The following is a 26,226-nucleotide window of genomic DNA, read 5'->3' on the forward strand; positions in this document are numbered from 1 at the left end:
CTTACATCTTTTTTCTTACATCTTTTTAAAGATAAAATTGACATACAGCAAACTTCTATCTTGACAGAGAGGCAGACCCCTTTACATGGACCACCATTTTATTTCATCTCATCTTACTGCCATAAAAAGTACTCAGACTTCTCTGATACACCTCTCCTAGATTCTTTCTTCTTAGATATTTTTGTTCTCTGTATATTTTGAATCCTCCCTGCCCTTCATAACTGGTTCCTTTTATAACTTTGTCTTTTAAAATGAATTTCACTTGGTAGGTAAGGAAGCATCTGTAGCTTGTCATATTGAGAGGCTTGTCTTCCCTTCAGAATGCTGTTTGGGATTGTTTATACCACTGATAGCAATCTGCTCTCAGGTTTTAATGACATCATTCTTGCTGCTTTACAATAGATCGGACTGGAGTAAATTGCTCTCAAATTCTGTTGGGCAGAAGGATATTTGAAACCAGATTGTCTGGACACAGAAGTAAGTTTTTAGACCCGTTAGGAAAGGTTGGTGGGTCTAATTTGAAGGCTCATTGTCCTTAGAGAAAGTATTAAGATTTGTTATGATGGCAGTAAGGAGTATTTTATATGACTGATATATGCATTTATTCCCTAAATGGATTAAGAGGTGATTGAAGAATTTGCCCTTTCTCTTCATGAATTAAAAAAACTGGAGAAGTAAAATGTTTCTAATCTAGGCAAAGGCTCTGCTTTCAAATATCTTTTTTAATATCCAGAAAAAATCGTGACTATTTCCAATCATTTCTTTTGGCATCTGTTTCTTGACTCTTAGTCTCCATTTTTGTGTGTATGTGCATTTGCTTTGGAGAGTTATGATGGTGGGAAGTTAATAATCACCAAGCTTTACCATCTCCGTTTGACACTCATAGAGCTTGCTTTTGTCTTCTTCAAGACACTTTGGAAAGAAGAGAGCTGTTTAAAGTAACCTTTTTTTCCTCTAGGATGCTCTTTCTGTTTATAGCCTTAGTGACAAGGACTCAGCCAACAGAACCTTTTGGGCTATGACAGAGTATGCAGAATGAAGAACATAGTATGTATCTTTCCAATGATTTTTCCCTTTTTTCTGGTGACAGAATTGATATTTTTAATTAGTTTTAAATTGCAAATTAAAGGTGGTTTTAATTTTTAAATCTTTGACATTCTATATACGACAGATTAATTACCTTAAAAATAAAAGGAATTTGCCATTGCCTGGGAAAGAGATTGTTGTATTCAAACATTTTAAAAACATGACCTTTTATTCCATTGATTTCTATAGAGAAGCACAAGCATGCTTCAGAAAAGGTCAGTGATTCTAATTGAAGCACACACTGATTTTCTTTTTTTTTTTCTCGTTGCAAAGGCGCCCATGCTTTTTGTTCCAAAGAAGATGATGAGATTTAGGGCTGACCATTTGTTACAGGAGAAAGCAATTCTCTCTGTGATGCATTGCTGTTTTTCTTCCACATGGAAAGCATTGCTTGAAATCAACAATATCCATAAACCAGAGTTTCATTATCCATGCTATTTAATGCCCTCATTTTTATTTCAGAGGCAGTTACATATCTGAGATCTAGGTTGAAATTTCCCTCCTCTGTGGACCTGATTTGGGGGAAAGGGAATGTGAGTCTATTAAAAGTCTCCCATATTTATGGTTTTGAGATTTTCTTCTTTCAAATAGGAATGGCAAGATTTCAGAATTAATGCTTAATATGGGTTTGGGCATGTTTTCATTGTCATTCTTGGACTTTTCATATAAGAGAATTCATGGCTGAAGGAGCCAGACATGACAATCCGTGTATTATAACTTATTAAATCACAAATACACTGTGTCTTTTTGGGAAAATCACCTGATTCCTATTTGTTCCAACATGTATCACACAAAGATGAAGACTCTTAAAAAAAAAAAAAAAAAGGATTATAGAACCTTTGACCAATATGACACCTACTTGATAAATATTTAATACTGTAAGATTTCTTTTTGGTCTGGCTTAGTGTTGGTTTTTGTCCAATGTGCAATGGAAAAAAGAATGATCCAGTTTTCATTATCTGAAGTCAGTAAAGATTGTTTAGGGAATAAAATTGTGTTTTCAAAGCTTCCTGCCCATATTCATTCTGTAGGAAATAATTTGATACAACAAATTCTCAGTTTTCTTCTCCCAATCCAGCTAAACCAGTTAAATACCCTTATTTTGCTCTGTGAGAGCTTTTAACATATCATTAATAATTTTTCTTACAAAATGAGTTGCTCATTGCACGTAAAACATTAAATGTGTTCTCAGACTTCAATTTACTTGAGCAAGCAGGTCAGACCACTATAGTTCTGAATTGCAGATGGTGAGAGTTTTAGAACCTGATAGGTAGTCGTCTACATAAGACCATATTACAGATTCCACAGTTATACGCAACTTGAGCTGTCCAGGACGATGAGCTCTCTGAATTGTTCATTTAGCCGTGCTTTTTTATGACCTATTTGCACAACACCTTATCATTAATAAACATTTATTCCTAATAGCTTCAAATTTCCCCAGTATTTATTGATAGCGGAAGCTGTGTAATGAATCGGTTTTATTCTTTCTCTTTTGTCTGGGAGGTGGAAATGATCTAAGTCAGAGACCATTTGGCGGGCCTGAATATGGGAATATGGAATATTGACCTTCATCCCATATTCTTGTTATATTTGGAAAACTGACTGGAGAGTGTCTCCATTTCTTCCCCGTGCAAAGCTTTGATGGCTTCTTTAGTACTAGATAACTAGAGCTTTAATTGATATTCTTGATACTAAAGCACTTTAAAATCAGTCCCCTTCTCCATCCTTCTGCCCTGCCATATTCATCATCCCTTAACTTCTGCCGCCCGACAGTAGCAGTCTTGAGTTTAATAACTTACTGTCACATCATGAAACAGGAACAGGGGTCCTCCACCTCTGTTTATTTCAAAATCTTATGATTACTCCAGGGCGTACCTAGTCAGCATTCTAACTTGACTTAATAGAAAATCTGTTGTGGCTAAGAGCATGGAGTCTGGAGCCATACTACCTAGATTTGAATTCCAGCTTTGCCTCTCACTATCTCTGTGACTTTGTGATCTTATTACCTATAACTTCTCTGTGCCTCAATTTCCTGGTTAATGAAATAAGAATAATAGATGGCATCTCCCTCATAGAGTTATTTTGAGAATTAAATTGGTATAGATTGACAGACTGACTTAAAACAGTGCCTGGCACTTAATAAGTGCTATAAAAGTAGTAGGGGAAGGCCTTATAGAGGAGATAGGATTTACTGAAGCTGAAAGACAGTAGGAATCCATTTGAATTTTCTGATGCCAACAAAATGCGTCAAGGCAAGCACCGACTACCAACAGATGGCATTAGCAAGTACTTGTTGCAAACAAATGGACGTTCATAATGGCCTGTTTTTATTTTTTATTTTTATTTTTTTAAATAGGCTGTGAACTGTTAATGAGGAGTGAATTGATAAGCTCAGTACCTCATGTTTACTTACCTGCTCTCCTCCTCCCAGAAAAATGTATTCCACATACAACCCAGTGGCACTTCCAAGACTTCCATCCAGACTGAATCCACATTATGTGCTTCTTGGTCCTTTCTCCAGTAGCTCTCCCAAACCCTTCCTATTAATTAGGAAGATAAGACACAATTTCCTCCTTCAGCCCACTGTCCCAAGAACCATTCCCTTTCTTCTGCCCCATGGTTACCTCTCCTAATAGTGTCCCTTCCTGCCTGCATGTGGATTACCCACCCAGGCTTAGCGTATTAGCAAATCCTAAGAATGTTTTAGAGAACATTTAAAGTTCCAACTCACAATTGGAATTTCTTTCCCCTCTGCTTTGAAGAGAATCACTATAGATAGAGCAACTTATTCACATCAGCTCTTTGAAATACATGTGTTCCAGGTGAAGCAAAAAAAGGGGGGGGGGAGCTTGAATCTAGTTTTTTCACCTTCACCTCTCCATTAAAAAATAAATGTGTCTCTATAACTTCCCAGCTGTGGGAATGAAATGCTGCCAGGCCTCCCAACTATTATTGGATGACAACAAAGCCACACCTAATTTAAGCTGTTGAAAAACCTCATAACCCCATTATCATTCTCCTGAACTGCTTAACCTTCTGGTTAACCTTCTGATTATTAGCCTCGTGACATATTTAATTCAGGTGTGAGCATTTAGGGAGACTCATAGGACCATTTATTTTATCTTTTTTGTATATCCCACTGTTCCGACTTTTATTTCTGTTTTTTAAGGTTGGTAGATACCAGGAGGCATGTGTTACATGGAGATCCAGAGGTTTCAGAAGCCACTAAATATATCAAACCTGCCTTAATTGGAGGATGTGGGGAAGCAGTGGGGCTTTTAGCCACTTGATAGACCAGCTGAGTCTCCTGCTACCAACTCAATTTATTTGAGAGCAGCACTTCAGGGAACTTCACAGAGCACACTAGCACAAACCTGTATGTTAGCCAGATACAATTTATTTATGTACTACTTAGTATATCAGTTTGCTCTCTGCATACTATATGAATGTTATTATTAAATATTAAGAGCACTGATTTGTGCAGTTGGTAATAGGTTTAATAATTATATGTTTAATTGATAGTTTTTTCCTCTTACTGATAAATCACTTAAAGGTGGCAGGAGAACCAGATGGTAGGAAATAGGATTAGGTTGTGGCTTTTTTCCAAAGGAAGTCTGTTATGCATGAGCTGAGCAGTTTTGTTTTGCATGTGTTTGTTTTTATTGTTTTAGTTATGTGGAATACTAATCATTTACTAATTTTTACCATCCTGAGATCAAAATGGAGAGACCCATTAGGTTACTAGAAGCCCTTTACCAGAAGCAGGGTCCCTGTGTGGAGGTTCTCAAAAGTCTCAGAGATCAGCATTTTTATAATTGCTCCCTTGAGTTTCCAATCTGTCCAAAACCACCCCTCAAAAATAATATGTCCTGTAGAAAACTTTTCGTGGTCTAAAAGGGTTTTATGTCCTCATATGAAGGAACGTCACTATGATTGACATGTTTAATGCCCAAAAAACCACAAGACCCTATTTAATAAGTGAATAAAATTTTCTTTATTTTTTTAAGATATTATTTTATTCATTTATTTGACAAACAGAGATCACAAGTAGGCAGAGAGACAGGCAGAGAGAGGAGGAAGCAGGCTCCCTGCTGAGCAGAGAGCCTGATGCAGGGCTTAATCCCAGGACCCTGGGATCATGACCTGGACCTGAGCTGAAGGCAGATGCTTTAACCCACTGAGCCACCCAGGTGGCCCAAAATTTTCTTCTTTAGCAATGATAGTCTTAATCTTTCCTTTTACAACCAGTAACTTAAAGGATCTTATTTATTTTTTTAAAGATTTTATTTTATTTATTTGACAGAGCAAGAGAGCACAAGCAGGGGGAACAGTAGGAGGAGAGAGAGGGAGAAGCAGACTCCCGTTGAGCAGGGAGCCTGACATGGGGCTTGATCCCAGGACCCCAGGATCATGATCTGAGCCAAAGATAGACACCTAACCATCTGAGCCACCCAGGTGCCCTTAAAGGATCTTTTTAAACTTTGTGTGTTTTCTTTAATTTTTATGTGTTTTTTGGTAATTGCATTCTTTTGCCTTTTTCTTCAGAGAGGGGGAAATGTTGGGAAAAATAAGAACACAGTCAGCCATATATTTTGGCAAATGCGTGGACTTTGATATTGGGCATTCCTGAGTTCATATCCTATGTCCCTTCCTCCCATTAGTTTTTTGACCTTCAAAAAATTTTGTTACTCTTCCTTGAGGCTCACTTTTTCTCAGTGATAAATGGAGATATTTTTCTTTGAAGGACTGTTGCGGGGCACCTGGGTCACTTGGTGTATTAAAGCCTCTGCCTTTGGCTTGGGTCATGATCCCAGGGTCCTGGGATTGAGCCCCACATCGGGCTCTCTGCTTGGCAGGGTGCCTGCTTCTCTTTCTCTCTCTCTGCCTGCCTCTCTGCCTACTTTTGATCTCTATCTGTCAAATAAATAAAATCTTTAAATTTTTTTTTTTTAAAAAGGACTGTTGCAAGGAATAAGTGAATTCATGTATGTAGTACATTTGGCACAGTGCCTGGCTTCTTGATATTTAATAAGTTCAGTACTCTTTCTCCTGCCCATCACAATGATGATGATAGCAGCCACCAGGTAATCCTTGTTACCTGTGTGCCAGGCATTTATATGTGATCCACATACAACATCTAAACCCTGGCAGTAACTGTGTGGTAGATATCATTGTGCCTCTTTTATAGATGTAGAAACAAACTCAGAGAAACTATTTAACCTGTCCAATATAATCAAGCTAGTAAGTAGCAGTTGAGATTCTTAACCTGGCCTTTCATTCCAAAGCTTCGGCCACACTGCCTCCCACTACCTAAATTCATTTAACTACTCATATTTAAAACCAGGTTCTTAGTCTTCTCTTCTGAAGTAGAATTATTTCCTTCACCATTTTTCCCGAAGTTCATCTTTTGAAAGAGAGCACAAGTTAAGAACGAAGGCCAGGATCTTGCATTTGCTCTGCTGCATACTAGCTATAACCTTTGGTTGGTTCCTTTGCCTCTCTAAACCTCTCGACTTGTTTGTATAATGGAACCAGGATATACTTATTTCTTAGCATAATTAGCAGTACATGAGGTTAAATAAGTTTAAAGCTGGATGCTTGATCTATAGAAAAGTCTCAATAAATATTAGCACTTTTCTTCTCAGTAAATATTTTTCTTTTCCAGTCAAGCTTCTGTGGCCATGTATTGTACATTAAAATCTTTATGCTTCCTTGTTTTCTCTACTTGATTTTTTACATAGCAGTCTCAGTCTTTTCTAACCTCTTGAATGTTGCCTTGCCTTCATCTGTATTTCCTCACTGTTTCGTCGTTGAGTTAGCGTGCTCTCTACACCCACTTGGTGCCCAGTCAGTATTTATGGATGCTAATGATGATGGTTACACAAAGATGCTGCTGGCACCAGCCCTGTAGCCTCTGAGACTGCTTTGAATACTCATGACTTCCTAAAAACAGAAAAGGAGTCAGTCATCTTCCTCATAATTGAAGGTCAGAATCTGGTGTCAGCATTTGTCTCTGTGGTGATTATGTAGCTTTTTCTGCAAAATTACCTTTCAAAGTCAGAGTGGTCGGGTTTTCTGTCATGAGGCTGATTATCATACATTTCTTACATTACTTCCTAAAATAGATGCAGCATCACAGAGGTGAGTTAAACAAATATTGGTCATAGTACAGGTTTGTTTTAATTGGAGCAAGGGTTCAGGGGAGGCTTACCATTGAGGGTATGGTGGGCTTGCTAGACTCTAGAGAGTTTCCTACTCTTCTTGCCCATAATCATTTTTGTATCGGAGAAAACTGTGGAGAACCAGTTTTAAACTTAAATACTTCTCTTTTCTCTGCCTTTCTGGTATCTCTAATATAGTCCCACCTCATTTCTTTGATCCCTAGAAGATTCCTTATTTATGCTTTTTTTTCCTACTTCAATCTTCTGTCCTTCCTGAACACATCTTCATACTCAGCAACTTTGGTGGAAGTCTAGCAGGGCGTCCTGTATACTATATTTGGGCACTATGCACTAAAAATTCTGCTAATGACGCTGATGTGCATTTTTTCGAAAGAAAGTCATGATGTTAAGGTTGAATTTATAACTCAGTAATGGTGATATACTTCCATAATTTCAATAGCCAGGTTTTTTGAACAAAAAAGGAACGAAATGAGAAAAAAAATTTTTAATAAGAAAAACTTTGTTCAAAGAAAAGGAAGATTGTGACTAAAAGCAAAATCAATTAAAAAGCCTGTCTGTGGCAGACTTCATTTAGTAGAAAATACAGATTATTTCTTATCACATTTAATGATTCCCAAACTTACATTCTCAACTTAGACCTCCCACCAAAAGCCTGTCCTATATTTCCAGCTATCTCTAATGAAGACTTTTTTTTTTTCTTCTCATTTTCTTGTCAAGGGCTGCTAGCCCAACCCTCTCCCCCACCACACACAATATATTAGCTGGGAGTCCCTATTATTTTTATATTTATATACTTATGAATAGTAGGCTAACAGATAAACACATATGCTAATTTTTTAAGTTCTCATCTATTTAAAGAAAATAGGGAACATGAAGCTATTCAAGAAACTATTTCAAGTAAGCATATGAGATTCATAGGTACAAGGAAATGTTTGTTGAATATCAATTTTGGCTTTATAATTTGACTAAAGAAAGTAAAAGGAGTAAGCTTTGAAGGAAGTGGAATATTCAGGAGGTAGAAAAAGATAGAGGCAAAGAATGTGAGGTAGAAAAACTCATCTCTGATTTTTTAACATTTGTCTTTTCTGTTGATGGCAAAAGAGTATCATTATTTAACCTGTCAGCCTCCTTCACCTCCAGTCTTGATCTGTTACGTGAGAATAGTCCCAGGTTGTTATGAGGATTAAATGAGAGGACCTATGTTAAAAATGGCATATAGTAGGCCCCAAAAATGCTTTTCAGCAAACTGAGATAATCCCTTGGCAAACTGTGGGGTTATTTCTTATTTGAGGCTGTGGCCTCCTAGTGACAGAACTAAGACTAATTCAGGTGCTAGAAGAAATGAATAAGAATACTTGTGTGGATTTGGGCAATTACTTGAGACATCTTAGGATTCAGTTCCTTCCAAAAGGAAAGACTCAAACTCAAAAAAGAGAACTATTAGTTCTTTATAATAGCCTGTGACTTGTGTTGTAAGAATTCTTTGAGATAATTCGAAGTGCTTAGAATGTGCCTGGTGCATAGTAAGAACTCAGTGAGTGTTAATTGCTTTTATTTTTATTATTTCTCATGTGTTTAAAAAAACTTTTTTAGGTGAACCATTTTAAGGAAACCAAATGTATGTAAGTGTTCTATAGATAGAGGTAAATTGCCAATTAGAATGTTCATCTAATTTAGAAATCCAGTAGGAGCTGAAGAAATCTCAGTGGTTTTCTCACATTTTTTTAAGATTTATTTTTAGGTAATCTCTGCATCCAGTGCAGGGCTCAAACTTATAACCCCAAGATCAAGAGCTGCATACTCTACTGACTGAGCCAGACAGAGGCCCTGGTTTTCTTACATGTTTAAAGGTCTAAATCTCTGTAGTTACTGGAACTTAGCAGTCCTAATAATTTAGAGATTTATCTCTTTAGAAGAATATCTCTTGGTGGAGTTACTTAGTTTCTCTTATTTCTATTGGCTGTGTGATGCAAGTCTGGCGTAGTCAGTTGCAGATCAGTGCCTAAGGGGCTTTACGAGATTAACAGCCATGACATTGTTGTAATCTTTGAGCAAATCTATTGTAATTGCTTGTTTAATGGTCCCTCTCCCTTGTTAAACTATAAAGTCAGTGAATGCAGTGACATTCTTGCACCACACTATTGTATTTTCAGTGCCTAGAACAGTGTCTGGCACATGCTCCTATTCAGAATATTTGTTGGAGAATAGAGTGACTTCCCATTTGAAAACACATGACAAGGAAGGGATTCTTAAAGATGTGTCATGTATTATAGTATTGAATTTCTGATTTTTGTTTGAAAACTAATTTTGCAACAGTGCAAGTAATGGCATTCTCATGAATTTCATTTTCTCTCTCAGTAGTAAACAAAGTGAAGGAAATTTCATGGAAAAGATCAGACTGCAGAATCATTACAACCTAGGTTTGAATCCAAGCTATGTGTTTACAGCTTAAGCTCTCCCAGCCTCTGTGTGCCCGTCTCTTAAATAAGGATAGTTTCAAATTAGGCATTATAAGAATTGAATGAGGTGACATACAAAATGGCACAAAGAAGCTTCAACAAAAAGTTGGGTTCCTTTCTCCTTTTCTTCTCCTCATAGCACATAATTAAAAGTGAGTCGGGGGCACCTGGCTGACTCAGTCAGCAGAGAATGCAACTCTTGATCTGGGGGTTGTAAATTCAAGCTCCATGTTGGGTGTAGAGATTACTTAAAAATAAAATCTTTTTTTAAAAAAAGTAATAATTCAGCTTTTCTTTATTTCAAAGTAATCTGCATACGGTGATGATACTTGGATAAGAAACGGAAATACTAGGGGCGCCTGGGTGGCTCAGTGGGTTAAGCCTCTGCCTTCGGCTCAGGTCATGATCTCAGGGTCCTGGGATCGAGCCCCGCATCAGGCTCTCTGCTCAGTGGGGAGCCTGCTTCTCTCTCTCTCTGCCTGCCTCTCTGCCTACTTGTGATCTCTGTCTGTCAAATAAATAAAATCTTAAAAAAAAAAAAAAAAGAAATGGGAATACTAGCAGTCAGGCTCCTAGGGAAAACAGATCGGTGGGGTAGAGAGTGCACTGGACCAGAAATTGGGAAACCAAAGGTAATAATAGCTTTTTTTCAGACTGGGAATGTGACCTGGGATAAATCACATACCCTCCCTGGCCTGAGTTTGTTTCTATTAAGTGATATCCCCCAGTGACTAACAATATTTGAGAAAGCATCAAAAGCACTGTTTTCTACCCTGTTAAAAATAAGTTTCTAAAATGTCAACATTAACAAGAATAACAGATCGGCAACAAAAAGGTCTTTAAAATAATGTGGAAACACTGTTGTTTTCCTTGGGCACTTGAGGATCAGAGATTTCCCCCCCCCCCAGTTTAATTGTTAATTTTCATTGCTCATTTTTCTGAAGCAAATCAGTACATTTAGAAATCCATATTTCGTGGAGCTACTTAACTAATTGCTGCAATCAGCAGCAATTTATTTTATAACAGGGCTGTTCAGATCACTCTGAGGTTGGTATACCGTGCAGTGTTTTTTATGATCATATTTTTAATGATGAGATTTAATAGGGGGAAATGGTTAATCTGTTAATATTCTCCTGAAAATCCTAACTTTAATCCTGTATTTTCTCTTTACCCAAAGGTAACTTAAATGACCATAGCAAAGTCATTGACCCAGTGGGTACACCAGCTGTTGGAGAGGCTGTCCCATTTGGAAGGACCTAGAGAGAGAAAGCATACCCTGTTTTCCCTCTTATTTGGAGACCCTCATTAAATTACTCAGAAACAATAATCAGATAGCTGCTGTTCAAGTTAATGGCACCTCTGAGTCCCTGTCAAGAGAGCTTTATTTAATGCGCAACAGACCTGGAGTGATGCAGGTGCTTTTTCGGGCCCTCATTTAATTTAAGCTGCTTTAGTTGGCATGGCAACTAGTTGAGACATCTGGGAGACATTATGCTGGGGATTGAGACTTCAGAGGATTTTTGCTGGAGCAAAGCAGAAACCTTATCATAAAGTGGTGTGTGTTGCTTCTAAATTTCTGAAGCTGTATTGTTCGGTCTTCAAATTCAGAAATTGTATTATACAGAGAAATCAAGTTTTTAAAGGTTGGCCTGTTCATTGGCTTGTTTTCTATGAAGGAAAAACTCCTTTATTTGTGGAGTGAAAAATGTATTTCCCCTGAAGAATTTACTTTGCTAAACTAAAACTTGATAAAACTTACTCTCTGCAGAGTCATCATTTTAATCACTTTCTAAAAATAATACATTTAAAATCTTTCAGTCTTTTGTGTTTAAAATATTTTAGAGGCAGTGGCTCAGTTGGCTAAGCATCTGCCTTCAGCTCAGGTCATGATCCCAGGGTCCTGGGATCAAGTCGCACATCAGTCTCATTGTGGAGCCTGCTTCTCCCTCTGCCCTTTCCCTGCTCATGCTCTCCCACTCTCTGTCTCTCTCTCTCTCTCTCTCTGACAAGTAAATAAATAAAACCTATAAGAAATAATAAACATTAAAAAATAGTATTTTAGAGGAGAGGAAAGCCCCTCTGCACACAGGTAATAAACAAAATGGTAAAGGTTTATCAACCTACCCCATTCAAAATTTTTTTTCATTTTTATTAAGCTTTTAATTTTAATTCCAATGTAACTTACCGTGCTATTAGTTTCAGATGTACAATATAGCCATTCAACAATTCTCCACATCCCTCAGTGCTCTATCTCATTCTCTTGTAAGTCAGCTTATCATCTTAAACAAAAGTATAAAAGTAGCATTCTCCTTTCTTAAGTATTATAACAGGCAATTGAATAAAAGCTTTTTCAGGTATACAGATCCTGAAGACAGTGACATGGTAATCTAGTCATTTGTGTTTAGCAGGGGGAATACATGATGGTTTATATTGTATAAGAAATTACACACATGTATGTGGTCTTAGTAGAGAAGAATTGACTTTACCATGTGAAATCATGCTTTATATTCACTTTCAGTGCCTTGCTTTTCTTTCTTTTTTTTTTTTTAAGATGTTATATATTTGACAGAGAGAGAGAGATCACAAGTAGGCAGAGAGAGAGGGGGAAGCAGACTCCCCGCCGAGCAGAGAGCCTGATGCGGGGCTCGATCCCAGGACCCTGAGACCATGACCTGAGCCGAAGGCAGAGGTTTTAACCCACTGAGCCACCCAGGTGCCCCTTTGCTTTTCATTTTGATACCTGATATACTTTTCTCTGTGTTAGGATTGAACCACATGAAATTATTTTTCTTGGTCAGTAATAGTCTAGTATTGTCAGTTCAAATCCAGTAGATTTAGAGTGAACAACACCCTGATCTGGAAATAATGTTTCATAATGCTAAATGAAATGTAAGAATTTTTTTCTGAGATGAATAATTATTTATAAAATATCTGGTTATAGAACCTACCCATTCCAGCCAGCCAATGTTTTCCTTTTCCCCTTTCTTTGAAAATGTAGTCTCTGTTAGAAGAAAGCATATGACATTATTTCATACTTTTCTCGGTTTTTGGCTTCTGTGTCGTTTACTCCCTTTATAAGTCAAAGCAAGATTTTTCAAGTGCCAGCAATACGAATTCAACCCAATAACTTGAAAATTAAGATGTTTTCTCTCTACTATTTGCATGCATACCAACTGTCACTACTAACAGTAAAGATTTTGGCATCACAACTTGGCTGCCCGTTTTGTAGATATGAAAGGCAGAATAGAATATAACCTGCTATCACTTCCATGCGAGAAATTTTCAATCCTTACAGGAACAAAAAGTTACCAGACTCAGCAGACATGACTGACATGTGTCATACTGTCTTCAGGAATTTTTTTTTTCCCGAGTAAAATCTCAAGTTAACAACACTTAATAGAGTGATGGCAGCTGTAAAGTTTTTCTGGTTTTGTTGTTGTTTATGTATAATGTTTCTGGTGTTGGTCCCTTGAGATTTTGGAACCAACTCAAGAATATTGGGACTTTTGGGGGCGCCTGGATGGCTCAGTGGGTTAAGCCGCTGCCTTCGGCTCAGGTCATGATCTCAGGGTCCTGGGATCGAGTCCCACATAGGGCTCTCTGCTCAGCAGGGAGCCTGCTCTCCCCTCCCCCCCCCCCGCCCCCTACCTGCCTCTCTGCCTACTTGTGATCTCTGTCAAATAAATAAATAAAATCTTAAAAAAAAAAAAAAAAGAATATTGGGACTTTTGGTTAAGGCTTAATGGTACAAGTAGAAGTTTTTTCCTGTCTCTATGATTAGATTTCCTAGTGGGTGGAAATGATGAAATAGAGAAAACAAAAAGATTTCCTAGTGGGGAAGTAATTTTTAAGTATATACAAGAGAGAAATAGTAAGATTCAGATCTTCTTTTTCTGTCTTGCAGAAGACTAAAACTTTATTTCCTAAGCCAGCAGAGCTGAGCTGTGGTGTCTTTGGCCCCTTCCCCAACTCATACAGAATCCTGGCAGCCTGGCTTGTGCCTTCTAAGACAGAAGTTTGGAAGGCTCTTCTCCAGAGAAATGGATTTACCCAAGAGAAAGGATCTATACATGATTGAGGATCCCTCATGAAATGAAACTTTAAAACTCTTAAGCCGTCTCACAGAGCTTCATTACAGTCACACAGTAATAACCTAAACGACCGTGACAGGGATTGCTTAAGTCATGACATATTCCAAAAAATGGAATACTATTTAAGCACTTAAAATTATGTAGAAGAACTATATATCATGGAAAGTATTCACAAGTTACTTTAAATGAAAAAAGGTATATGTCATACATTCTACTTCAGCACTGTAATTCCACTTAAAGGAATGTGTGAGAAAATAATCAGATTCATCTAAAAGATATGGGTAGATAGAGATATATGATGTTTATCTCAGGTTTATTTAAAGTTAAAGTCAGAAATAACTTGGATTTTCAACAATGATAGATTGGTTAAATGAATTCTGTTTGTACATTAGAACACTATAAGGTCATAAGAATTCTGCTTTATTAGAATAATAACAGGAGAAAAATCCCTATATTTTATTAAGTTAAGAAGACCGGCAGCAACACCATGTATATGTTATAATTCCAATTTTAAATATACATATATATAGATAAATATACATGTACAACATTTTCACAAAGATGTAAGTTCATTCAAAGAGCTAGGATTCTAGGTAGTTTTTCTTTTCCTTGGTTTTTTTGTATTTACCTAGTTTCCTATAGTGGAAGTTGGTTTTGGTTTTTTTTTTTTTAACTTTTTTGGAAATTTTCAAAAATACGGAAAAGTAGAAACAATAGTGTAATAACTGTCATATTTACCCAACACCCAGATTTAACAATTATTCATCATTTTTCCAATCTCATCTCTTCTCTTTTTACTGAGGGCCTAGAAAAGGAAGGCTGGAGTTATTTTAAACTAGATCCCAAACATCAAATTATTTTACCTACAAATACTTAAATATGCATTTCTAACTGTAAAGGACTTTAAACAACCTAACCATTATGTCATTATCACATCTAATAAAATTATCTAATTTCTTACTGTTCCCTGATTTCCTCAAAGATCTCTTTTTAAATCAGGTTTGTTTGAATCAGGTTCTAAACAAAGTCCATATATTGCATTTGGTTATTACATCTTTTGAGACTCTCTTATCCCAAACATTCCTACATCCTCTTCCCCTCACATATCCAACCCCCTTTTTTTGGTTATTTATTTGTTGGAGAATTTTTCCTGAAGAATGTTCCACATTGTGTTTAGCTGATTACTTCTTCATGGTGTCTTGTTCTTTTATTCCTCATATTTCTCGTAAACTGGTCATTGGAGCTAGAACATTGATTATATTGAGGTTTTTTTTTGTTGTTGTTTTTGTTATTTTGAGAGAGGCTTCACGGGGTGGGAGAGGGACAGAGGGAGAAAGAATATTAAGCAGGTTCCATGCCCAGCACAGAGCCCAAAATGGGGCTCAATATGGGACTCGATCTCACAACCCTGAGATCATGACCCAACCCGAAATCAAGAGTCAGGCACCTAACCAACTGAGCCACCTAGGCATCCCTATATTGAGGTTTTTAAAGACATGAATATTTTCTGCCAGTGGTGTGAATGTCACAAAGACATAATATCACAAATTAAGTGTAGCTGGGGTTGAGTGGTGGACTGAGGTGATGCTGATCAGTTTCCCTTTCAAATGGTTTTAGCAGCCATTGATAATTGGTGCTTGTATCCATGATGTCATAGAGGTTGAAAAATGGCAATTTTTTTTTACTCATGTAGCATTGCTTCTGCATTGATTAGCTGAAAGTCTTCTATACGAAACACAGTGAACATTTAGTATATTTTATTACAGTTTTTAAAATGATAATTCAGAAAAAGAAGATAAAATCCAGCCATTGAAACAATCTTAAACATAGTCAAGTCCAATTTTACTACTGTGTAAACTTAGGTTACTTGCCTTCTGTTAGCCTCAATTTCCTCATCTATAATTGGGAATACTACCATCTCCTTGCAGGAATGCCATGAAAATCAGATGAGGTGATATATTTAAAATACTTAGTAGAGTACCTAGTGGGTACTCCATATATGTGTGTATGTGTGTATATATATATACACTCACATACTGTATATATAGTTCATTCACCCAACAGTTGTTTATAGGAGACTTAACTGTGTGCAGACATGTGTGTCTGAGAATTTGGGAAAGACTTGTGAGCAAAACAGACAAAAACACTTGCCCTTTTGGGGCAGGGTTGAGGAGACAGATAAACAGTAAACATATCAAGTAAATTATATAGGACAAGTACTAAAGGAAAAGAGACAAAGTAGAGCTGTGCAAGTGGGTAGCTATTGTATAAGGCATGCAAGATGCAGTATTAGAATGGTCGAGGTAGGCCTCCTTCAAAAGATATGGTTTGAGGGGCGCCTGGGTGGCTCAGTGGGTCAAAGCCTCTGCCTTCGGCTCAGGTCATGATCCCAGAGTCCTGGGATCGAGTCCCGTGTCGGGCTCTCTGCTCAGCGGGGAGCCTGCTTCCTCCAATCTCTCTCTCTGCCTGCCTCTCTGCCTACTTGTGATCTCTGTCTGTCAAATAAATAAATAAAAATCTTAAAAAAAAAAAAAAAAGATGTGGTTTGAACACAAAGTGTTCACAAAAACACAAAGGAGGTGAAAGAGTTATCCGTGCTGTCTGGGAAAGTCCATTCCAGGCAGAGGGAACTGCTAGAGCAAAGGCCTATGGTCAGAGTATGTCTAGCATGTTCAGAAAATAGCAAAATAGCAGAAATGATAGGAGAGGTCAGAGAAGTAAGGAGGACAGATCATTTATGGCCCTGTTAAGGACATTTTTAATGACTTTGGCTTTGACTCTAAATGAAATGGGAAACTTTTGCAGAAGAGTGACATAATCGGGCTTTCATTTAAGAAAATGTCCTGTGAAATGTAGCCAAGAAAATAAGATGAATTGATGAATGGAAAGAGCCAAAGATAAACATGTACTAAAGCAAATACGGCAAAATGTTAAGTGTAGAATCTAAGGGGTGGCTGTATATATATGGGTGATCACTATTTCATTTTTTCAACTTTTCCATGTGTTTAAAAAATTTTATAAGAAGAAATTTTAAGTGGGTCACCTGGGAGGCTCAGTGGGTTAAAGCCTCTGCCTTAGGCTCAGGTCATGATCCCAGAGTCCCAGGACTGAGTCCCCTGCATCGGGCTCTCTGCTCAGCAGGGAGCCTGCTTCCCCGCACCCCCCACGCCTGCCTCTCTGCCTACTTACGATCTCTGTCAAATAAATAAAATCTTAAAAAAAGAAAAAAGTCTAATTCTAATCCTGGTAATAATATCATAATTTAACTGATATGTATTGTTTTTTAGAATGAGTCTAACATGTCACTGAAGACTCTCCTTAGGAAATTCTACATGTAAAAATCCCATTTTCTCACTAACCTTCATTACAGAGTAGAATGTAATTCTTTGGAAAGAATCTGATTAATAAAACCTAGAAGAAAAGTAACTTAAGAATATGAAAACATTAAAATTACATATATAATATATGATATATGATATAAAATAGAGTATATTTCTATATAATATATATTCTCTATATATTATATAATAGAATAACTGTCAATATATAGATGATTAGAAATAAGAGTCAAAATTTATTCTGGCTTGTGTGTCTTAGAAATCTAAAGGTCTTGGGCCAAGGGAGGTAACAGTGGACATGATAAGTAGTCTAATTCTGTGGCTAAATTTTGAAAGAGCCAACAGCATTTTCTGATGGAATAGAGGTAGAATAAGAGGGAAAAAGAGAAATCTAGGATGACTCCAAGGTTTGTGGCTTGTGGTATGCGCAGCTTGCTGGAAAAAAACAGGTTTGCTCTAACAAAGCTTATGACTAAAAGAAATGATTTGGTTGAGGGATGGAGAATACACGTTTGGACAGTTTTGGACAGTCTGAGATGTCAATTAGACATTCAGAGGAGATGATAGGTAGACAGTTTGATAAACAAGGCTGGACTTAAGGAAACAAAATTAACTAGAGATATAAAGTTGGGAGTCACCTGCATGTATATTGTTTAAAGTCTTGGGATTGGATCCAATTTCCCAAGAAAATGAGTGTGGAAAGACAAGAGAACCAAACCCTGAGGCATTTCGACATTAAATGATTGGAGAAGGGAAACAACAAAGAATTGAGAACAACCAGTGAGAGAAAAGAAAAGGCGACAGTTGGGTGTTCTAGAAGCCATTTGAAGAAAATGTCTCGAGGGCATTTTGACTGTGTGTCCAGTGTTACCAGTTATTAATTCTCCCTACTCTCAAGTTGTTACCATTTGCTTTTGCTAAAATGTTAAATTAGAAGGGTTTTTAAATCATTCTGCCCAGATAATGACCACTTGGTATAAGAGTCTTTAAAGCTCATAAAGGTAAAATCCAAAGCCTAACAGCACTTTTTAAAACTTTAAGTTTTGAAGGCAGACTCCTTCTCATCTTTATTTTTATATTCCTAGCATTTACCCTTACAGCAAGCATATAAGTGCTAAAATAGGAGACCTGGGACCGTCTTAGTTCATTTATAGTTAATGCTAAGCACACTAAGACTACATCAACCCCTTAAGATGGTCTGTCTTCTAGGACTAGCTGTGGGACAATGCTGATACTGTGTTTTACAGGCTGTCAGATGGGTTGTCCTTTCAGAAGATTCCATTATATCACTCTGGAAGAAGAAAGTTAGGATCTGAAGAGCTAAGGAAGAAAGCAGAATAACTCTGCAGCCCAGTAACAGCTCTGCTTTGTTGTTGCTGTTTTGCCTTTCCCTGCTTTCAGTTGTACAGGGCTAGGGGAGCTTTAGTGTTGTAACTCAGAACGTGAAACTGACTTTCACAAGGTGTCCAAAGAATTTGAAACCTGGTAGGAATCTCCTGAAATCAAGGGTACTCTCCCCTAATCTTAAGGAAGGTTAAATTTAAATTATAAAATTCACCCAAACTTGTAATGAGTCGTTAACTGTGCTCAGGGTAAGACATGAATTTGCCCTATTTTAAATATAGCAAAAGAGTTACCTTCACAAGAGTTCTGAATTCCACATCTTCATTGCTCCCTGGGCTCCGCCCATCCAGCCTTTGATCATCTGCCATGTGTTGTTTGAAGAAAACCCTGACGGTATTAAAGTACAAAGCATAGGAAGCTTCAGACTTAATAAAGGAGTCATAAATGTTAAAAAAAAAAAGAAAAGTTAAATAAAAGAATTAAGATTGTGGGTAGATTTGGATTTTAACTAATCATTTTGCATATTTCTAGGAGTACTATTCTTTGTAAAGTAACTTGGGCCACTGTTGATGGGTAGGTTGTCATCCTTTCCATTGGTGCCGTGGTGGCCTAGAGTGAGACTCCCCCCCCCCCCCAACCCCCTCTCTTGTTTGGATTCAAAGGATGCTCCAGTAACATGTTTGAATAGACCCGAGACTATCTGGTCTTCACATTCTTCTTGGCCTGGCTGTCATTTAAAACGTTTATCCTTGGGGCTCTTGGGTGGCGCAGTTGGCTAAGCGTCTGCCTTTGGGCTCAGGTCATGATCTCAGGTCCAGGGATGGAGCCCTACATTGGGCTCCCTGCTCAGCTGGGAGCCTGCTTCTCCTCCCTCTGTTGCTCCCCCTGCTCATGTTCTCTTGCTCGTGCTGTCTCTCCCTTTCCAATAAATAAAATCTGTAAAAAATAAGTTAAAATGTTTATTATTTTTGAGAAGATATTTGCCAATGACATATCCAATAAAGGGTTATTTTCCAATATATAAAGAACTTATGCAACTGAACCTCCCCCCCCAAAAAAAAATCAGTTAAAAATAGGCAGAAAACAGACATTTCTCCAAAGATATACAGATGGTCAACAGACACATGAAAAGATTCTCAACATCTCTTGTCATCAGGGAAATGCAAATCAAAACCACAATGAGATGTCACCTCATACCTATCAGAATGGCTAAAATCAACAATGCAAGAAACAACAGGTGTTGGCATGGATGTGGAGAGAAAAGAGCCCTGGTGCACTGTTGGTGGGGACACAAACCATATAGCCACTGTGGAAAACAGTATGGAGGTTCCTCAAAAATAAAACTGCCTTAGGATCCAGTAATCTCACTATTGGGTATTTACTCCCAAAATACAAAAACACTAATTCAAAGAGATATGTGCACCCCTAAGTTTATTGCAGCATTATTTACAACAGTCAAATTGTGGAAGCAACCCAAGTGTCCACTAGATGAATAGATAAAGAATATATGGTACATAGATACACAATAGAATATAAAGAGGAATGAAATCTTCCCATTTGCAACAACTGTGGATGGGTCTAGAGAATATAATGCAAAACAAATCAGTTGGAGAAAGACAAATGCCATATGATTTCATTCATGTGTGGAATTTAAGAAACAAAACAGATGAGGGGCGCCTGGGTGGCTCAGTGGGTTAAGCCACTGCCTGCGACTCAGGTCATGATCTCAGGGTCCTAGGATCGAGCCCCGCATCGGGCTCTCTGCTCGGCAGGGAGCCTGCTTTCCCCTCTCTCTCTGCCTGCCTCTCTGTCTACTTGTGATCCCTCTCTGTCAAATAAATTAAAAAAAAAAAAAAAAAAGGGAAACAAAACAGATGAACAAAGGGAAAAACCAGACTCTTAACTGTAGAAAACAAATACCAGAGAGAGTGTGATTGGGGGGATCGGTAAAGGGGGATTAAGAGTGCATTTATCCGGGGGGCACCTGAGCCAGCCAGGTTAAGCCAGGTTAAGCCTCTGCCTTCGGCTCAGGTCATGGTCTCAGGGTCCTGGGATTGAGCCCCACATCGGGCTCTCTGCTCGGTGGGGAGCCTGCTTCCCTCTCTCTCTCTGCCTGCCTCTCTGCCTACTTGTGATTTCTCTCTCTCTGTTAAATAAATAAAAATTAAAAAATGCATTTATCGGGATGAGCACTGAGTACTGTATAGAATTGTCGAGTCACTATATTGTACACCTGAAACTAATAGAGCACTGCGTTAACTACATTGGAATTAAAAACTTTTTAAAACTGTTTATCCTTATTTTTCTTTTATAATGCTGATTATAGAGACAGTTTATTTCTGCTGACTTTGAATGGTGAATTCTTTAATTTTGGCCATGGTTTGTTTGTTTGTTTGTTTGTTTGTTTAATTTTGTGAGGGCTGGAATTTTTACTTCTGTCATGCTGTCTAGAAGCTTTTTTTCCCTAAGCTTTTTCCAGCTTTAAGAATGGAAGTTATTCTTTAGACCTACTGCCTACTTTGAGAGATTGGGGGCTGAATTCTCGGAATTTTCCTTAACTTAAAACCTCAAGATATGTTGTCACAGAATTGATGCAGAGTGACCTACATAAAATTATCGTCTCTCCTCAACCACTCAGCTCAGATCATGTCAAAGTTTTTCTTTATCAGATTTTGCGAGGTAAGCTTTCCTTTGTGAAGAAAACTATAGTGTCACTGTATAAAGTGAAATGTTTTACTTTTTATTTGAACTTTAATCTGACCTTCCGAGGCTTTTTTCTTCCCTAACGACTTTTTTCTTTTGACCAAGGTATATTTAATAATCTCTACACTTGATGTTAAATAAGCTTTTAAGAGTGGCCAAATGGTTCGTATTTCCATGGATGGAAGAGAAAGGCCTAATTCATAACTCGGTTAAGTAGGTTAATGTAGGGAAGGTAAATAAGCAGGATGGTTTGTGGAACCCCGTGGTCTGTCACAAAGTTCCCTCTAAACAGGAATATGCGGTGATTCCAGGTGAATATCCAGGTGATTCCATTGAAAAATAACTGTGTTCCCTTCCCTACGGATGACGTTTATTCTTCAAGTTTTGTCAGAGTGCTCGTTGTCAGACCTGAGTCCAACTCTAAAAAAACCAAAATGACTCTTAAAAGCCAAAGGATCGAGGAGGCTGAGAAACAGCCAGCTAGGTGATTCTCCAGACCGGCTCGTTAGAGAGCGCCGACTTGAGGGAGAGGCAGTGTTAGCCAACATTCCTGGAGCTGCCTCTGGCCATCAGGTTTGTCCCTTGGAATTTTGCTGTTACAAATGGAGAATTGTTTAAAGCTGAAACAGCTTTCTTACCTAGTAAAATATTCTCCCTCAGCTCCTACACCAGGATTCATAGATTGTATTCTTTATGGAGATTAAAAAGCATCTGCCAACAGAATGAAAACACATACAAAGTATTAAAACTAGGATGTTCACTCTCCATAGATTTGTTGCTATTCTATGGCAGAACAAAGATATTGGATATTGGATTTTTTTTTACCCTTGTAAAATACATATATATGTATGTGTGTGTGTGTGTGTGTGTGTGTGTATAATTTGCTGTGTTTTATTCAAAAGACTCAAGCCTTGAAGCTATGACCTTTTTCTAAAAGCAGTGCTAAAGTCAGTCTCTTAAGATGTGAAAAAATAGTTGAAAGTAATTAACTACCCCTCTTGAATATCAGTGGTGGGGAATACTACTGACAAACCTGGGCAGGTCACTGAATTTTGTCTGATCAGTGAAAGTCTGCCCTGGGAAGGGCTCCCTGGTGGGTGATGAGGATTTGTGGGAGCTGGCTCAGAATCATAGGTTGAGCGTACCAATAGCCAAGCTCCAGTAGCCCCCCACACATAGGAGCAATCCAAGAATATTGGTATGGTCAACTTTAATTCAGCGCCTGAAAAGCTTATCTGTAGGTTGTGTAAACCTTTGATGACACTTCATTTTACAAAATTACAGTTTTATGAGGTAGGACTGAGTCTAGCTTTTAATAATGTTTATTATGTCATTATTTAAAGAACAACCTTAAATCCTATAATTTCTGTTACTGTGGTTTTTCCCAGATCATTGGTTGAGTGAAAAGAATTAAATATCTGCAATTAAATCCATTTGTTATTTCAGGTTTGAAATATCTCCATTCAGCTGGCATTTTACATCGAGACATTAAGCCAGGGAATCTCCTTGTGAACAGCAACTGTGTTCTAAAGGTAGCTTTTCAGTTTCTTTAAATATCTGAGAAAAATTCAGAATGTCAAGGCAGGTTTAAGAACAATGTGTCTTTGTGAAAGAGTTAAAGTTATTTTCATCACTTTACCAAAAATTAAAGAACTGAGTTTTCTTTACCAATATCACTAGTCATGGCCATAGTAACTGATTTTTCATCTTGACTCATGATTTCTTCATGATAGTTTGCATATGTTTTGGAAACACTGAAATTGGAATTACAGTGTGACCAGGAAGAAGATAGAGAAGGTAATTTCTTTTTAGATTGTTCTATTGCTAAAGAAAGTGTGTATCTAAAGAATTATTTCAAGACTAGTAAGTTATTTTTATGAGAATGAAGTATAGCTTTTAAAAAGACTGTGTTTTGCGGGGCACCTGGGGGGCTCAATTGGTTAAGCGACTACCTTCAGCTCAGGTCATGATCCTGGAGTCCCAGGATCCCACATCGGGCCCCCTGCTCATTAGGGAGTCCGTTTCTCCCGCTGACCTTTCTCCTCTCATGCTCTCTCTCTCTCTCTCTCTCAAATAAATAAAATCTTAAGAAAAAAAAAGACTGTATTTTTGCACAACTGACATTTCTATGCTCTGTGTGACAGATAGCAAAGTAGGGAAGTGAAAACACTGAAAAGTGAAAATACTAGGGGCGCTTGGGTGGCTCAGTTGGTTAGGCACCCGCCTTTAGCTCAAGTCATGCTCCAGAAGTCCTGGGATCAAGCCCCATGTCAGGGCTCCCTGCTTAGCAGAGAATCTGCTTCTCCCTCTGCCCCTCACCCTATTCATGCTCTCTCTTGCTTGCTCTCTGAAATAAATAAAATCTTTATTGAAAAAAAAAGTTAAAAATACTATGTCAGAAAAGGGTCAAATATATTTGACTATATAGTAGCCAATTCTGCTACTCCTTCTGAAGGGGAATTGATTACAGGATTTAATTACAGTAGTAGCCCCAAAATTTCAAGCCATCAATTTCAGTTTTACTTCCCCCTAGTATCTCCACCTACCCTCCACCTGTTGTTTCTTGTAGAGTGGCTCACAAATCACAAAATCCACATTTTGCATTTCCCTGCCTCTAATAGATGTATTAGCAGAACTCCTAGTGAGAGGCCCACCATATTTTTTCCATCATAGAAATTAGAGATAAGGGCCTTCCTAGAGTTGTGTCCTCTCTGTGTAAGCAAATTTAAATTCTATTTTATGAGTGGCTACGATATTACATGGTGCTTCAGTCTGCAGTGAATACTCTTAACATTCCAACTGATAATATTTGAAAAAGAAAACTTTGTTTTTGTTTTTTGTTTTAATAAAAAAATAAAGTTTATTTATATTTAAGTTTAAATAAATAAAGATTTGTTTATTTGGAAGAAAGAAGGTGCAGAATGGGGAGGGGCAGAGAGAAAGGGAGAGAGAGTTCCAAGTGGACTCCATGCTGAGCACAAAGCACGATACAGGGCTTGATCTCACTGAGATCATGACCTAAACCGAAAACAAGAGTCAGATGCTTTAACCTACTGTGCCACCCAGGCACCCCAGGAAAACTGGCTTTTAGATGTTGCCTGCTTTATAAGTTATCAAGATGTCATTGCTAGTTAGCTTGATGGCAGTTAAACTAAATATTAAAAGCAAGTATATAAATGAATATTTTATATTTTAAAAGCTTTCTTTAAACTCTGGACCAATTTTCTTTAAAAGCTGGTATGTTGAGACACCTGGGTGGTTCAGTAGGTTAAGCCACTGCCTTCAGCTTAGGTCATGATCCTAACATCCTGGGACTGAATCCCACATCGGACTCCTTGCTCAGCGTGAGCCTGCTTCCCTCTCTGCCTCTGCCTGCCACTGTGCCTGCTTGCATGCGCACGCGCGCGCTTGCACTCTCTCTCACTCTCACTCTCTCTCTGACAAATAAATAAATAAAAATCTTTTTTTTTTTTTTTAAAAAAACTGGTATGTTAATACTGTGAAAAAAAAAACTCCATTATAGCCTTGAAGAACTGTTCCTGATGTAACTCTAGAAAAAAAAAATTTTTTTTTTTTAACTATCTTTCAGGGGCGCCTGTGTGGCTTACTCAGTTAAGCATCTGCCTTCAGCTCAGATCATGATCTCAGGGCCCTGGTATCCAACCCTGTGTCAGGCTTCCTACTCAGCAGGGAGTCTGTTTGTCCCTCTCCCCTGCCCCCACTCATGCTGTCTCTTGTTCTCTCTGCTTTCTCTCAAATAAAATCTTAAAAAAAAAAAAAGCTATCTTTCATATTTTCCTGAAAACAACTAGTATTGTAGTTCAGTCTCTTTCCACAGAGAAATGAATTGTTCCCAGTGTCCACTAAAGTAAACATTCCTTCTATAGATCATTGAGTTCATTTCCGGGCTACCTTTCCACTTTTTTAAAGAGAGTTCCGGGGCACCTGGGTGGCTCAGTGGGTTAAAGACTCTGCCTTCAGCCCAGGTCATGATCCCAGGGTCCTGGGATCGAGCCCCGCATTGGGCTCTCTACTCGGCAGGGAGCCTGCTCCCCTTCCTCTCTCTGTCTGCCTCTCTGCCTACTTGTGGTCTCTGTCAAATAAATAAATAAAATCTTAAAAAAATAAAAAGAGTTACACCCTATCCCCATAACCCTAATTTAATTTTAAAAACAAATTTTTTTAAACCTTAAGAATTCTTTTTCTGTTCAGACCAAATCAGTTTTATGACAGCTTAAGCCAGTTTCTTCTTATTTTGGTTTCCGGTTGGAGAACTACACAAAGCATCATGTTTAGAAGCTGTTTTGCTTGGTGCCATTACCAGCTTAAGGTCCATTTTTCAAATAATCTCTTATGGTATTATAACTTCTAGCTACATGGACAAGTAACTAGAGGAATATGTCATTAATGAATAAACAACACAAAGATCAGGATGAACTGAAATTGTGCCCCACTCCTTTGACTTGTCTTAGCAGCCTACTTTTAAGACCCAAAATGGAGTTCCAAGCTACAGACACCGATTCTTTTCTCAAATGTACAAATTCATCAAAAATAACTATGATAGGGGCACCTGGGTGGCTCAGTGGGTTAAAGCCTCTCCTTTCTGCTCAGGTCATGATTGCAGGGTCCTGGGATCGAGCCCTGCATCGGGCTCTCTGCTCAGCGGGGAGCCTGCTTCCTCCTCTCTCTCTCTCTGCCTGCTTCTCTGCCTACTTGTGATCTCCGTCTGTCAAATAAATAAATAAAATCTTTAAAAAAAAAATAACTATGATAAAACATTTCTTTTATATTAGTATCCTTTCATATTCTGAATATATTTTGTTTCCTATTAAGCACAAAATGGATAATTTTGTTGGAAATCTCATTATCTTTCTGGTTTTCTGATCATATAAGCTTCTTACTTTGGGTTTAGCTTGTCTTCCAGATAAATTGCCAAAAATGACTCCAGACAGACTGGTCTTTTTAACAAAGGACTTGCTTTATAACAGAAAACATTTCCTGTCCGGTGGGTGGTTGCTTGTTT

General features: G+C 37.9%; 1 protein-coding gene across 1 annotated transcript in view; it reads left to right on the top strand.

Moving 5' to 3' along the window:
• NLK (nemo like kinase) overlaps positions 1–26,226 on the top strand; it is a 168,524-nt gene that overhangs the window by 113,903 nt on the left and 28,395 nt on the right. The window contains exons 4-5 of the mRNA XM_045985973.1: positions 21,073–21,179; positions 22,650–22,735. Of these exons, the coding sequence (XP_045841929.1) occupies positions 21,073–21,179; positions 22,650–22,735 (193 nt within the window). The remainder of the gene's footprint in view (positions 1–21,072; positions 21,180–22,649; positions 22,736–26,226) is intronic.

The sequence above is a fragment of the Meles meles genome, chromosome 18, assembly GCF_922984935.1.
Source record: "Meles meles chromosome 18, mMelMel3.1 paternal haplotype, whole genome shotgun sequence".
NCBI lineage: Eukaryota > Metazoa > Chordata > Mammalia > Carnivora > Mustelidae > Meles > Meles meles.